This window comes from Nerophis ophidion, linkage group LG10, assembly GCF_033978795.1.
Source record: "Nerophis ophidion isolate RoL-2023_Sa linkage group LG10, RoL_Noph_v1.0, whole genome shotgun sequence".
Taxonomy (NCBI): domain Eukaryota; kingdom Metazoa; phylum Chordata; class Actinopteri; order Syngnathiformes; family Syngnathidae; genus Nerophis; species Nerophis ophidion.
The window spans coordinates 34,348,380-34,360,592 of record NC_084620.1 but is presented as its reverse complement, the minus strand read 5'-3'; the positions used below and the strand labels follow the sequence as shown (position 1 = coordinate 34,360,592).

At 39.0% G+C, this 12,213-nt stretch overlaps 2 protein-coding genes across 3 annotated transcripts in view; both read left to right on the top strand.

Moving 5' to 3' along the window:
* The first annotated feature begins 283 nt into the window (after positions 1 to 283).
* On the top strand, positions 284 to 9,018 carry rpl34 (ribosomal protein L34). 2 transcript variants are annotated; one of them, XM_061913558.1, is made up of 5 exons: positions 284 to 308; positions 699 to 770; positions 844 to 943; positions 7,338 to 7,441; positions 8,886 to 9,018. In XM_061913558.1, the coding sequence occupies exons 2-5, from the start codon at positions 706 to 708 to the stop codon at positions 8,968 to 8,970; spliced, it is 354 nt and encodes a 117-aa protein (XP_061769542.1). In that variant the 5' UTR covers positions 284 to 308; positions 699 to 705; the 3' UTR covers positions 8,971 to 9,018. The 2 variants fall into 2 exon arrangements, with proteins under 2 accessions (XP_061769542.1, XP_061769543.1); XM_061913559.1 differs by lacking the exon at positions 284 to 308 and adding an exon at positions 335 to 461.
* A 1,537-nt stretch (positions 9,019 to 10,555) lies between these two features.
* The window catches only part of ostc (oligosaccharyltransferase complex subunit), a 36,647-nt gene continuing 34,989 nt past the window's right edge, over positions 10,556 to 12,213 (top strand). The window contains exons 1-2 of the mRNA XM_061913557.1: positions 10,556 to 10,764; positions 11,086 to 11,179. Coding sequence (XP_061769541.1) covers positions 10,626 to 10,764; positions 11,086 to 11,179 — 233 coding nt within the window. The 5' untranslated portion in view covers positions 10,556 to 10,625. The remainder of the gene's footprint in view (positions 10,765 to 11,085; positions 11,180 to 12,213) is intronic.

The following is a 12,213-nucleotide window of genomic DNA, read 5'->3' as shown; positions in this document are numbered from 1 at the left end:
TGTGAACTTTATCTTCAATGTTCTCTGCTAAATCCTTTCAGCAAAAATATGGCAACATCGCAAAAATGATCAAGTACGACACATAGAATGGACCTGCTATCCCTGTTTGAATAAGAACATCTCATTTCAGTAGGCCTTTAGTGGTCATTTGTACAGAATATGTACTGTACTGTGCAATCTACTAATAAAAGTCTCAAAACCATGCAATACACTACTCCATCCGCTAGGGAGCAGTGCAACGAGGGCCATCGAGGCACCTTGAAACTCCCACTTCAGTCAACGTTCATCCTCTTCCGGTCGCGACGACGGTACGTATGGCGTCGTTGTAAACTCCCTAATACATCATTGTTTGTGAATCCGCTCTAATCTGGAGTTTAGATGTGGTTACAGTCGATTACCTCGAACAGGGATATATTAGCCATATATCGGTGCCTTTAATAGTGTGGTCATTTTTCTGATCGGTGAGTTTTAAGCGTCAATATTGATGTGACTCTCCTGGTTCCGTAAGAAAGCTATACAGCCCTATTAGCTGGTACCAGAAGCTTACTATGATTAGAAATACTGTTACAATGAATCTGAATGTGTTTTAAACCGCGTATTCGCACCTATTATATGTATAACTGACATTTGTGCCATGGCTTTCTAAAACCGCCATTAGCTTGTTAGCATCACAGTAACGCGAGTCCCTCGATTTGCAGCTTCAAAATGGTGCAGCGCCTGACATACCGACGTAGGCTGTCCTACAACACAGCATCTAACAAGACCAGACTGTAAGTGTCCACCCTGCATTGTCGTCTGCAGCATGGAAGTATGTGTTAACATTCCCCTACCGGTGTCCTGCAGGTCCCGGACGCCTGGTAACCGCATCGTGTACCTCTACACCAAGAAGGTTGGCAAAGCCCCCAAGTCAGCTTGTGGCATCTGCCCAGGAAGACTTCGTGGAGTAAGTAACTAGCATGCCACATGTTGCATAAAAGGGTGTAGGGATGTAACAGTAAAGGGTAGTATAGTTTTAATCACTGAAAAAACGTCATCTATCAATGCATTTTAAGCAACACTCCCTTCGTCGGCGCAAAAAGACTTAGTGTGAGTTAGCAGAAAATGCGCACGTCATAGTCACCTCCAGTTTTGCTCTGTGTGCAAGTTCTTTAATTAAATGTTATTTATCTGCACATTATCCAGTGTTGTGGTATTTCAATTAACTGGAATCCAGTGTGCTGTGGGGCCCTATTGTAGTGAATCACACTTGAGCCATCATAAATTAACCAAATCTTTAATTGACAAGTAAAAGTATACAATGAGACAAATAACTTTTCACAACAATCAATGCCAGGATCTAGATCAGTGGTTCTCAAATGGGGGTACTTAAAGGTATGCCAAGGGGTACTTGAGATTTTTCAAAAATATTCTAAAAATAGCAGCAATTCAAAAATCCTTTCTAAGTATATTAATTGAATAATACTTCAACAAAATAGATCAGTGGTTCTCAAATGGGGGTACTTAAAGGTATGCCAAGGGGTACTTGAGATTTTTCAAATATATTCTAAAAATAGCAACAATTCAAAAATCCTTTCTAAGTATATTAATTGAATAATACTTCAACAAAATATGAATGTAAGTTCATAAACTGAAAAAAAATACAATATTCAGTGTTGACAGCTAGATTTTTTGTGGACATGTTCCATAAATACTGATGTTAAAGATTTCTTTTTTTTAATGAAGAAATGTTTAGAATTACGTTCATGAATCCAGATGGCTCTCTATTACAATCCCCAAAAAGGGCACTTTAAGTTGATTACTTCTATGTGTAGAAATCTTTATTTATAATTGAATCACTATTTAATTTTTATCCCAAATAGTTCAAGAAAGACCACTACAAATGAGCAATATTTTGCACTGTTAAACAATTTAATAAATCAGAAACTGATGACATAGTGATAAATGATAAATGGGTTGTACTTGTATAGTGCTTTTCTACCTTCAAGGTACTCAAAGCGCTTTGACACTACTTCCACATTTACCCATTCATACACTGATGGAGGGAGCTGCCATGCAAGGCGCTAACCAGCACCCATCAGAAGCAAGGGTGAAGTGTCTTGCTCAGGACACAACGGAAGGGACGAGGGTACTAGGTCGGGATTGAACCAGGGAACCTCGGGTTGCGCACGGCCACGCTGTTTTTTTACTTCTTTATCTCTTTTTTTCAACCAAAAATGCTTTGCTCTGATTAGGGGGTACTTGAATTAAAAAAATGTTCACAGGTGGTACATCACTGAAAAAAGGTTCAGAACCACTGATCTAGGTATCTGGTCAGGACACTCCTCACTCTTTTGCTATCACCTTCACTGTCCATTCGTATTTGGTGACTTTATATACTCTGGACCTAGACTTTGAGTCTGTGACATACATGGCGGACAATATAATAACTTTTTACAACAATCAATGTCGGGATCTAGTTATCTGTTTGGGACACTCGCTGTTTTGCTTTCAGCTTCCCTGTCCATTCCTTTTTGATGACTTTCTATACTCTGGACCTAGACGTAGAGTCTGTGACATACATGACGGACAACAACTGACAGTGCTTTGTCAGTCCAAATTAGAGCTAGGCGATATTGGCTTTTATGAATTTCGCGATATTTTTATGCCATATTGTGTTATACGATATATATTACGATATTTTGCCTTGGCCTTGAATGAACACTTGATGCATATAATCACAGCAGTATGATGATTCTATGTGTCTACATTAAAACATTCTTCTTCATACTGCATTGATATATGCTACTTTTAAACTTTCATGCAGAGAGGGAAATCATAACTAAGTCAATTGACCAAAACTGTATTTATTAAATACTCTTCTCACACGGGTGACTTTTTAAATGAAAGAACAAATTAATAGTGTTGCTTCCTTTTTGTAGTAACACTTCTGCTGCATACTTTGCATATTGCTGTTGTCTGCTGAATATATTCCCACTTGAAGCCAAACCACCGCCAGATGATGGATCCCCTGCTCTTTATTTTGGGCATTTATTGTTCTTCCTCCATTTGTGATAAGTTTCGCACCATCTCTCTCTTGTATTGTCACAAGCTCTGCTCGCTCGACCTGCCTCAGGTAACGTTAGCCATGCTGCTACCTCTCTGATCGGCGAGAGCTATGACGCTAGACGCGCGAGAGTATGCGACGTATGTTAGAAGGCGGGTTTGTTTTCCGTATCTGTCAGAATGAGAGACGAGGAGTGAGAAACGTCTGTTGTGTAATGCCTTCAGCTAAAAGCAACTCGACCTGTCTCAGCTAACGTTAGCCATGCTAACTTAAGCTCTCGGCGAGAGCATATGACGCTAGACGCGCGACAGTATGTGACGTATGTACACAAGGCGGGCTTGTTTTCCGTCTCTGAGAAGGAGTGAGAAACGCCAGTAATGTAATGCTCGCAGCTAAAAGCAACGGTGTGAGAACATATAATCGAATATTACAATATAGTCATTTTTAATATCGCACAGAGACAAACCTGCGATATATCGTTTATATCGATATATCGCCCAGCCCTAGTCCAAATGCATTCAATGTTTTCCGTAGTCTTCACTCGATGGCTTGGTATTACAAAGCACACGCTACCTTTTTTATCACATCCACAGGAGGAAGGGACAAAGTTTTTCGCTAAGTAGAATCACAGCTGACCCAGACATTCGAAAGTTCTCTTGCCATCTGAGACGTATTGTATTTGAAATAGCTGCAATCGCGCGTTTCCTTCACTTAAGGCATGGGTGTCAAACTCTGACCCGCGGGCCAAAGTTGGCCCGCCGTGTAATTTAATTTGGCCCTTGAGGCAATATCTAATTAACATTAGAGCTGGTCCGCCGCTGTAACACCGCATTCACCGCTAATACTTTTACATGCCAACCCTCCCGATTTTCCCGGAAGACTCCCAAAGTACAGTGCCCCTCCCAAATTTCATCCCGGACAACAATATTGGGGGTGGGCCTTAAAGGCATTGCATTTGGCGTTCTCTACAACCTGTCGCCACGTCCGCTTTTCCTCCATACAAACAGCGTGCCGACGCAATCACATAATATGTGCGGCTTATACACACACACACACACAAGTGAATGCAAGGCATACTTGGTCAACAGCCATACAGGTCACACTGAGGGTGGCCGTATAAACAACTTTACTGTTACAAATATGCGCCACACTGTGAACCCACACCAAACAAGAATGACACATTTCGGGAGAACATCCGCACCGTAACACAACATAAACACAACAGAACAAATACCCATAAACCCTTGCAGCACTAACTCTTCCGGGAAGCTACAATATACACCCCCCACTATCACCAAACCCCGTCCATCTCAACCTTGCCGCCAAAAAGAGGCATTCCATTTTTATTTAAATTTTATTTGATATGCCATTGATCTTTTTTAATTATTATTATTTGAAACTCGATTTTGCATGTCACTATAAAGTTATATACTGTGAGCTTTGCTTGTTCAAGATTCAATGCAAAACTTGTTTGGGTCCTTATTAAAAGGTTAATTTGTTCAACCTCGGACCGCGGCTTTGTTCGGTTTTAAATTTTGGCCCACTCTGTATTTGAGTTTGACACCCCTGACTTAAGGTATTCTTGTGTGATTTCCACAAGTGTCTGTAGATTTAGGAGAAGGAGAAACACTGGCATGTCTGGAAGACTCGCCTCCATCTTTTCAGCGGTTAGCTCCGGTTGTTTTGAAGCTGGCTGTGGCGCGTTCTTTCTGATGTCACTAACTGCTGGGGGCGCAGTCTTTCTGACTTCACTTATCTTTCTGACTTCACCTTCTCTCCGAACTCAGATTGTAAACGATCAATGAGTCCATACAAAACTAACGGCGGAGATTCATGAAATACACGGCACATTTACCCGTGTAAGACATTGCCCGAGGAGGGAGACCTTAAACAATGGATTAGTGTGGCTGAAACGAGGCTTTGGCTGAATCATTATTTGTTTAAGGGGTTTTCCGGCTTAGTGTAGACATAGCCTAAGTCACAGCAGCACTGGCGCATGCGCACTAGCATCGTTTGGCTTGAAAAAACAGGGCAAAACACGACTACACAGACTTTGCTACAGAGATTTCCCCCTTGGAGTAAACAGTGAAGTGCTTGGTTTAACCTAATTTTCCCTCGCTTAATTTCCGTGGAGTCTCTGTGTGCGTTTAAGAGTGCATCGCTGTTTTTAGATGACAGGTGTGGACAATGTTGGAGACAGACTTTTTTGTCTCACACTAAAAATATACAGCAAAGGAGAAAACTATTTGATTCATTAATTTTCTCAATACAGCGTCCATAAGCTGCTGTTACTGACTCAATGATGTGAGGAAACATGCAACAAGCGATATGTGGGGAATGTTGCCACAATTTGTTTATAAATAAAGTTTTGTTAACTTACTTTGTTTACTGGGCTGCTTAGTCGTCCTTTATTTAACTGCAAACGTTCTGTGTTCAAATAACATAAATGCAAGCTCTAATGTTTTGTTGGGACGGCATGGTGAAGTTGGGAGAGTAGCCATGCTAGCAATCTGAGGGTTACCGGTTCAATCCGCACCTTCTACCATAATAGTCACATCCGTTGTGTCCTTGAGCAAGACACTTCACCCTTGCTCCTGGTGGGTCCTGGTTAGTGGGTCATGGCAGCTCCAGCCATCATTGTGTGAATGTGCAAATAGTGTCAAAGCGCTTTGAGTTCCTTTTAAAAAAAAAAAGGTAGAAAAGCGCTACACATGAAAAACCCATTAACCATTTGTCATCTCATTGAATTGAATGCAAGCTGTGAAGATTGTATTAAATTTGAGTGGTATAACTCTTGTTTATTTTTGTTTGCCAAACTGTGTTCGAAAACAACAATTGTTTATTCAACTTTTTCATTAGCCAAACTGCTGTTTTGTATTGATATCAAAAAGTAAACACCATGTTTTTTACATTACTTGTGTTTATTTTTTCATTTTAATTATTACTTTAAAAAACATTAATGTGACATAGCATTTTGTTAGTTTAATTGTGTATAGTTAATTCCTATACAATACATTTTGGCTCAAACTCTTTATGGATCTGTCCCAATACAGCATGTAAATGTACATAACCTAAAGAAATACATCTATCAAAATGTAAAAATAGAGATAAAAAGGCATGAGAAAAAGATGACACGTTTATATTATTAATGAACAAAAAACACATTTGTTTTTAAATATGGATAATCGTTCATAGCCTATTTATTAGACCTTACAAACTACATGATGGGGTCCACACCCCGCCCCAACTCTGTTTTACCTCACATAATCAAAAATTCTGATTTCAATATTGATTTGAAAAGATGTCATTATTTTGATCTCATACATTATTTTTATCTGTATGGACAAAATGATGTCATGTCTTTTGGCCACTAGGTGCCACTTTGCAACATTTTTTCATTTGTTTTATCTCTTTTATGTTCATAAAGTGCTATCTTGCACAATATTCACATTTATTTATTTTTTTCTGCCATATTACTTTGTTTATAATGCTTGCCTGCCATGCTTTAAGAGGGAAGCGGTTTCTCCTTCCCGAGTAACTTCACAGAGTCAGATAAGCCTCATTTTCAGAACAGGAGTTTGAAATACTCTTAACGTGCGCCATGCTTTAAGGAGGGAAGCGGTTCCTCCTTTCCGAGTCATGCCGCCGAAGTTGAAGTTGGTACGTTTTATTTCCCAGAGACTGAACATTTGCCAGGATTATTACTGGAGTGCCGGAGTCCATGGTCAGCTCCTCCCCTTATGCCGTGCTTTGGTTTTGGCTTGTTGTCGACTATTGCCCCCACCCCCGTCTGCAGCTGTCCGAGCATCTGGTTAGCATAGCATGCTACCCCAGAACAGGACTCAGCATCACTGGGTCAAAAAGTCAGAAATTGCTCTGCTCTCTCAGCTTTATTAAGCTCGCTCGATCATAAAAAGCTTTTTCAGGGTATTTCCTCTGAGCTTTGCACAAGAAAGTGAGAAATATAAGTAAACGTTGACTCAGAGATCTTTGTGACGTCGCTCTGTGTGGAAAGCCATTTTGGATCTTTTCATGTGATGTTTACGGTCTTTAAATATTTAAAGTGCTAAAAACAACTTTATATGAAGTCTGTTGTTTTTAAAGCCAATTTTTTCTTAAGTGTCTAACATTGAATTACCTTTTTAAATTCTAGAAGGCCAACGTGCTGAGCACAGTTAGATTTAGTTAGATTTTCTTCAATGAATATTATTTGATATCGATCAATTGTTACACCACAATTTGCAAAGATGATCAAACAAAGCAATGACTAAGCTGTAAAATGTTCTTTTACCAGGTCCGGGCTGTGAGACCTCAGGTTCTGATGAGGCTCTCCAAGACCAAGAAACATGTCAGCAGGGCTTATGGTGGCTCCATGTGCGCCAAATGTGTGCGTGACAGGTAAAAGTTGGGATACATTTTTACACTTACTAGAGCAGGGGTGTCCAAACTTTTTCCATTGAGGGCCGCACACAGAAAAGTTAAAGCATGTGGGGGCCGTTTTGATATGTCATTTTTTCAAACCATAACAAAATATATGGATTGTGTTCTTTGTTTTTTTATTTTGAGGGCTCCCGGGGACCATAAAAACAAGTCAAATTATTATTATCTTCATTATATTTAATGCTCACTGTAAATCTCTAGTATATCAACTTCAGGTTGATAAAGAAAAAAAATTAAATTAAAATGTTTTACGACTTTTCTGTCAAAGACAACTTTGTTTTTGATCTGTTTTTGATGTTGTGGTGGCTTGTGCAGCCCTTTGAGACACCTGTTATTTAGGGCTATATAATTAAACATTGATGGATTGATTTTCATAATAAAACTGAGATATGTAGTATTTCCCCGACTGCCCAAAGCATTCAGAAAGCAATATTTGATGTGAAGTAGAGCCTTAAAAAGATCAATAATGCAGGACAACACTTATTTTAATGTATTCATAATTTTTTAGGTATTACAGTGAAAAGAGGTTGGGAGTTCAAACCCTGGCCGAATCATACCAAAGACTATAAAAATGGGACCTATTACCTTCCTGCTTGGCACTCAGCATCAAGGGTTGGAATTGGGGGTTAAATCACCACAAATGATTCCCGGGCGTGGCACAATTGTTGCCCACTGCTCCCCTCACCTCCCAGGGGGTGAACAAGGGGATGGGTCAAATGCAGAATTTCGCCACACCTAGTGTGTGTGTGTTTGTGTGTGACAATCATTGGTACAGGTACAGATGAATAAAATCCCATCAAATATAGTTGGGATCAAAAAGGTGCCCCACTTATACAGTGATATTTTTATTTGTTTTTTGTTGTTGTTTTTTTTTAACTTTCAACACTTAAATGACGAGATCAACTTCAGGTATATCTGTCGATTTTATGTTTAAACTATAATTTTGTTTGTTTAATGCTCTTTTGTCAAAGAAAACGTTGATGTATTTGTATGGCAAACACAATATATGCAATATTTTCCACAGAAAATATTTTAAAGTGAAATATTTTAAATAATTGGAGCTTTGAATAGGTGAATAATTCATTACAACATTGTTTTTTTTTGATAGGTGAATAATTCATTATAACATTGTTTTTTTTTGAGCAAAGGCAAAAAAAGAAAGAAATTTAGACAAAATAAAATAAAACGGCCTGCAGGCAGCTTTGTGTCAACATTGCACCTTTTTCTCGTTAGATTTCACCTCATTCCGCTTTTTGTAATGTTTTTTATTTTTGCAATAGCATTTCCAGAATGTGTGGCGGGTCGGTAAACAATTAGCTGCGGGCCGCACTTTGGACACCCCTGTACTAGAGCATTGTGTATGATACAATGGTTTTCTAATGTTTGTGTTTGTATTGTCCAGGATCAAGCGTGCTTTCTTGATTGAGGAGCAGAAGATTGTGGTCAAAGTGCTTAAAGCCCAAGCACAGAGCCAGAAGTCAAAGTAAAGCGTGTATTTGTATTTCCACAATAATAAAAGACAATTATTAAATGTTCTTTGTTTCAATCTCTTCATACTAAACTGGCTTACACTATGTTCACACTGCAGGGAACGAATATCTAGTTTGGATTGTTAACTTTTTTATGTAGTTCACAAAATGTTTAAAATATTGTTCTAATGTGAACAAAATGTGCCCCTGGACTGATGTGCTCTTGTCACATGATGCAAGTAGCATGGCTCCAATTCTAGTGGGCCTCGGTCCTGCTGCTTTAGTGGCAATTTCAAGAGAGACATTGACATCAGCACTAAATATTTCCCTGCCTGTTTTCTGCTCATTTATACACTTAATTTTGTTAGTCACATTTTGAAGATGTATATGTTGGATAAACGTGACCTGATAGGTCAGACTGCAGTTGCATTTGGTACATATATTTATATCCACACATGAAAGGGATGATTTAAAAAATATACTTTTACTGTTCACATTGACAGTAAAAGTTAGACACAGATATGGGTAAAAAAACCTGAAAACAGACAATTTTGTGAAATGGGAATGTGTAATTTCTTAAAATTTGTGGTGGAACTACATTTCAAATTGTGGAAAGTCTATGACGTTAAATTAATTTACATGCTGTAATGTATTTTTAAACAACTTATTGGAAGTGTTCCTGATTTAGTTTTTAGTATTTTGTTTGTTTAGACCAGTGGTTCTCAACCTTTTTTCAGTGATGTACCCCCCTGTGAACTTTTTTTTTAGTTCCAGTACCCCCTAATCAGAGCAAAACATTTTTGGTTGAAAAAACGAGATAAAGCAGTAAAATACAGCACTATGTCATCAGTTTCTGATTTATTCAATTGTATAGCAGTGCAAAATATTGCTCATTTGTAGTGGTCTTTCTTGAACTATTTGGGGAAAAAGATATAAAAATAACTAAAAACTTGTTGAAGAATAAACAAGTGATTCAATTATAAATAAAGGTTTCTACACATAGAAGTAATCAACTTAAAGTGTCCTGTTTGGGGATTGTAATAGAGATCTATCTGGATTCATCAACTTAATTGTAAGCATTTCTTCACAAAAAAAGAAATCTTTAACATAAATTTTTATGAAAAAATCTAGCTGTCAACACTGAATAGTGCGTTGTTGCAGTTCTTTTCACAGTTTATGAACTTACATTCTTTTTGTTGAAGTATTACTTATATTTATAAATGATTTTTGCATTGTTGCTATTTTTATATTTTTAAAAAATCTCACGTACCCCTAGGCATACCTTCAAGTACCCCCAGGGTTACCTGTACTCCCATTTGAGAACCACTGGTTTAGACAATGGTGTGTGACAAATAGTCCATACACATTACTAAAAATGTAATTTATAGCAGGAAATACACAGAATTTGTACAAATACGGAACATTCAGTGCTGAATATTAATGTATGAATATCTTACTTTTATCCTGTCTCGAGGGTTTGGTTAATTACAGTACTTTAAAGCGTTTAAACATGAAACAAGTGAAAACATATTTATATTTCGTTATGTAGTAAAACTAACATGCGGGGAAAAATAAAAAATAAAACGCGACTGAACTTCCGGGACACGTCGCCGAAGAGCACACCAACGAAGAAGAAGAGGGGGAGGAAGCAGAATCTGCAAGAGCCCAGCATCATGGAGACTTTATACAGCATACCTTTTACTGTGCTGGAATGTCCAAATGTAAAACTGAAGAAACCTTCCTGGGTGCATATGCCGTCTGCCATGACAGTGTATGCTGTGGTTATTGTTTCCTACTTTCTCATCACCGGAGGTAAAGGCTAGCATGCTAACAGGCTAAGGGGTTGTAGTTAAATGTGATGCTAATTTAATATCGTGTAACAGGACACTAACACACTCGGGCTGTAGTGTTTTCTAAAAACTAATTACAGGTTCATGTTAATTATTTTTTATACTTTGCTCGTAAAGTAGAAAAAGAGGTGAGCTAAAGTTCGAGTTAAGCTAACATTAGAAACCCAGTTAATCAATTTCAAATAGATAGACCGCCATGTTGGATAAACTTATTCTGTAAGGTGTTTTGCGTGTATATTTTTTGAAATGACCGTTGTATTGAATACGGGTCTTCCCCTGGCAGGAATCATCTATGACGTCATAGTGGAGCCTCCAAGTGTGGGCTCGATGACGGACGAGCATGGACATCAGAGACCTGTAGCCTTCCTTGCATACAGGTAATCACCCTTTTATCATGCAGCTGCTAACATGACTCAGATACATGCATCTTCTACCTAAGTAGACAGCATATGCTCACATTTAGGTACAGGCAATATTATTTCAAAGCGGGTAACAAAGCCTCCTAATATGGCTGCTGACCATACTTGCCAACCTTGAGACCTCCAAATTCAGGTGATGAGAGGTATATATTTTCAAGTATTTCTTTATATATTGACGGAGATAGATATCTACATATATCCATATTTTAGAGTTATTTCTTTATATTCATAGTCTTATTTTAAAACAGCTAGTGTTCTCCCTTTTTGTTCTCTTTCTATTTGTCTGCAAGTGAACTGTGTTAGCCTTGGAGCTTTGGAATTTGGGAAGTTGGTGTACTCCCTATTGTAGCGGCGAACAGCTGTCTCGTGAGCTGATGCGCGAGCTCGCAGCCGCCGGCAACTTGGTAATCAGCCAAACCCCGTTTAAAAAAATAAATAAATACAAAATTATTATATTTTATGGTAAAGCACGTGGCAGAGGGGTTAGTGCGTCTGCCTCACAATACGGAGGTCCTGCAGTCCTGGGTTCAATCCCAGGCTCGGGATCTTTCTGTGTGGAGTATGCATGTCCTCCCCGTGAATGCGTGGGTTTCCTCCGGGTACTCCGGCTTCCTCCCACTTCCAAAGACATGCACCTGGTGATAGGTTGATTGGCAACACTAAATTGGCCCTAGTGTGTGAATGTGAGTTTGAATGTTGTCTGTCTATCTGTGTTGGCCCTGCGATGAGGTGGTGACTTGTCAAGGGTGTACGCTGCCTTCCGCCCGTTTGTAGCTGAGATAGGCGCCAGTGGTGACTTGTCCAGGGTGTACGCTGCCTTCCGCCCGTTTGTAGCTGAGATAGGCGCCAGCGTCCCCCGTGACCTCAAAAGGGAATAAGCGGTAGAAATTTGGATGGATGGATAAAGCACATCCGCACCACCTATTCACCTTGACAACCCCAGGCAAAAAATAGATAATCCAGCATTAGTCCAGCTAGTCAGTTTATATGAT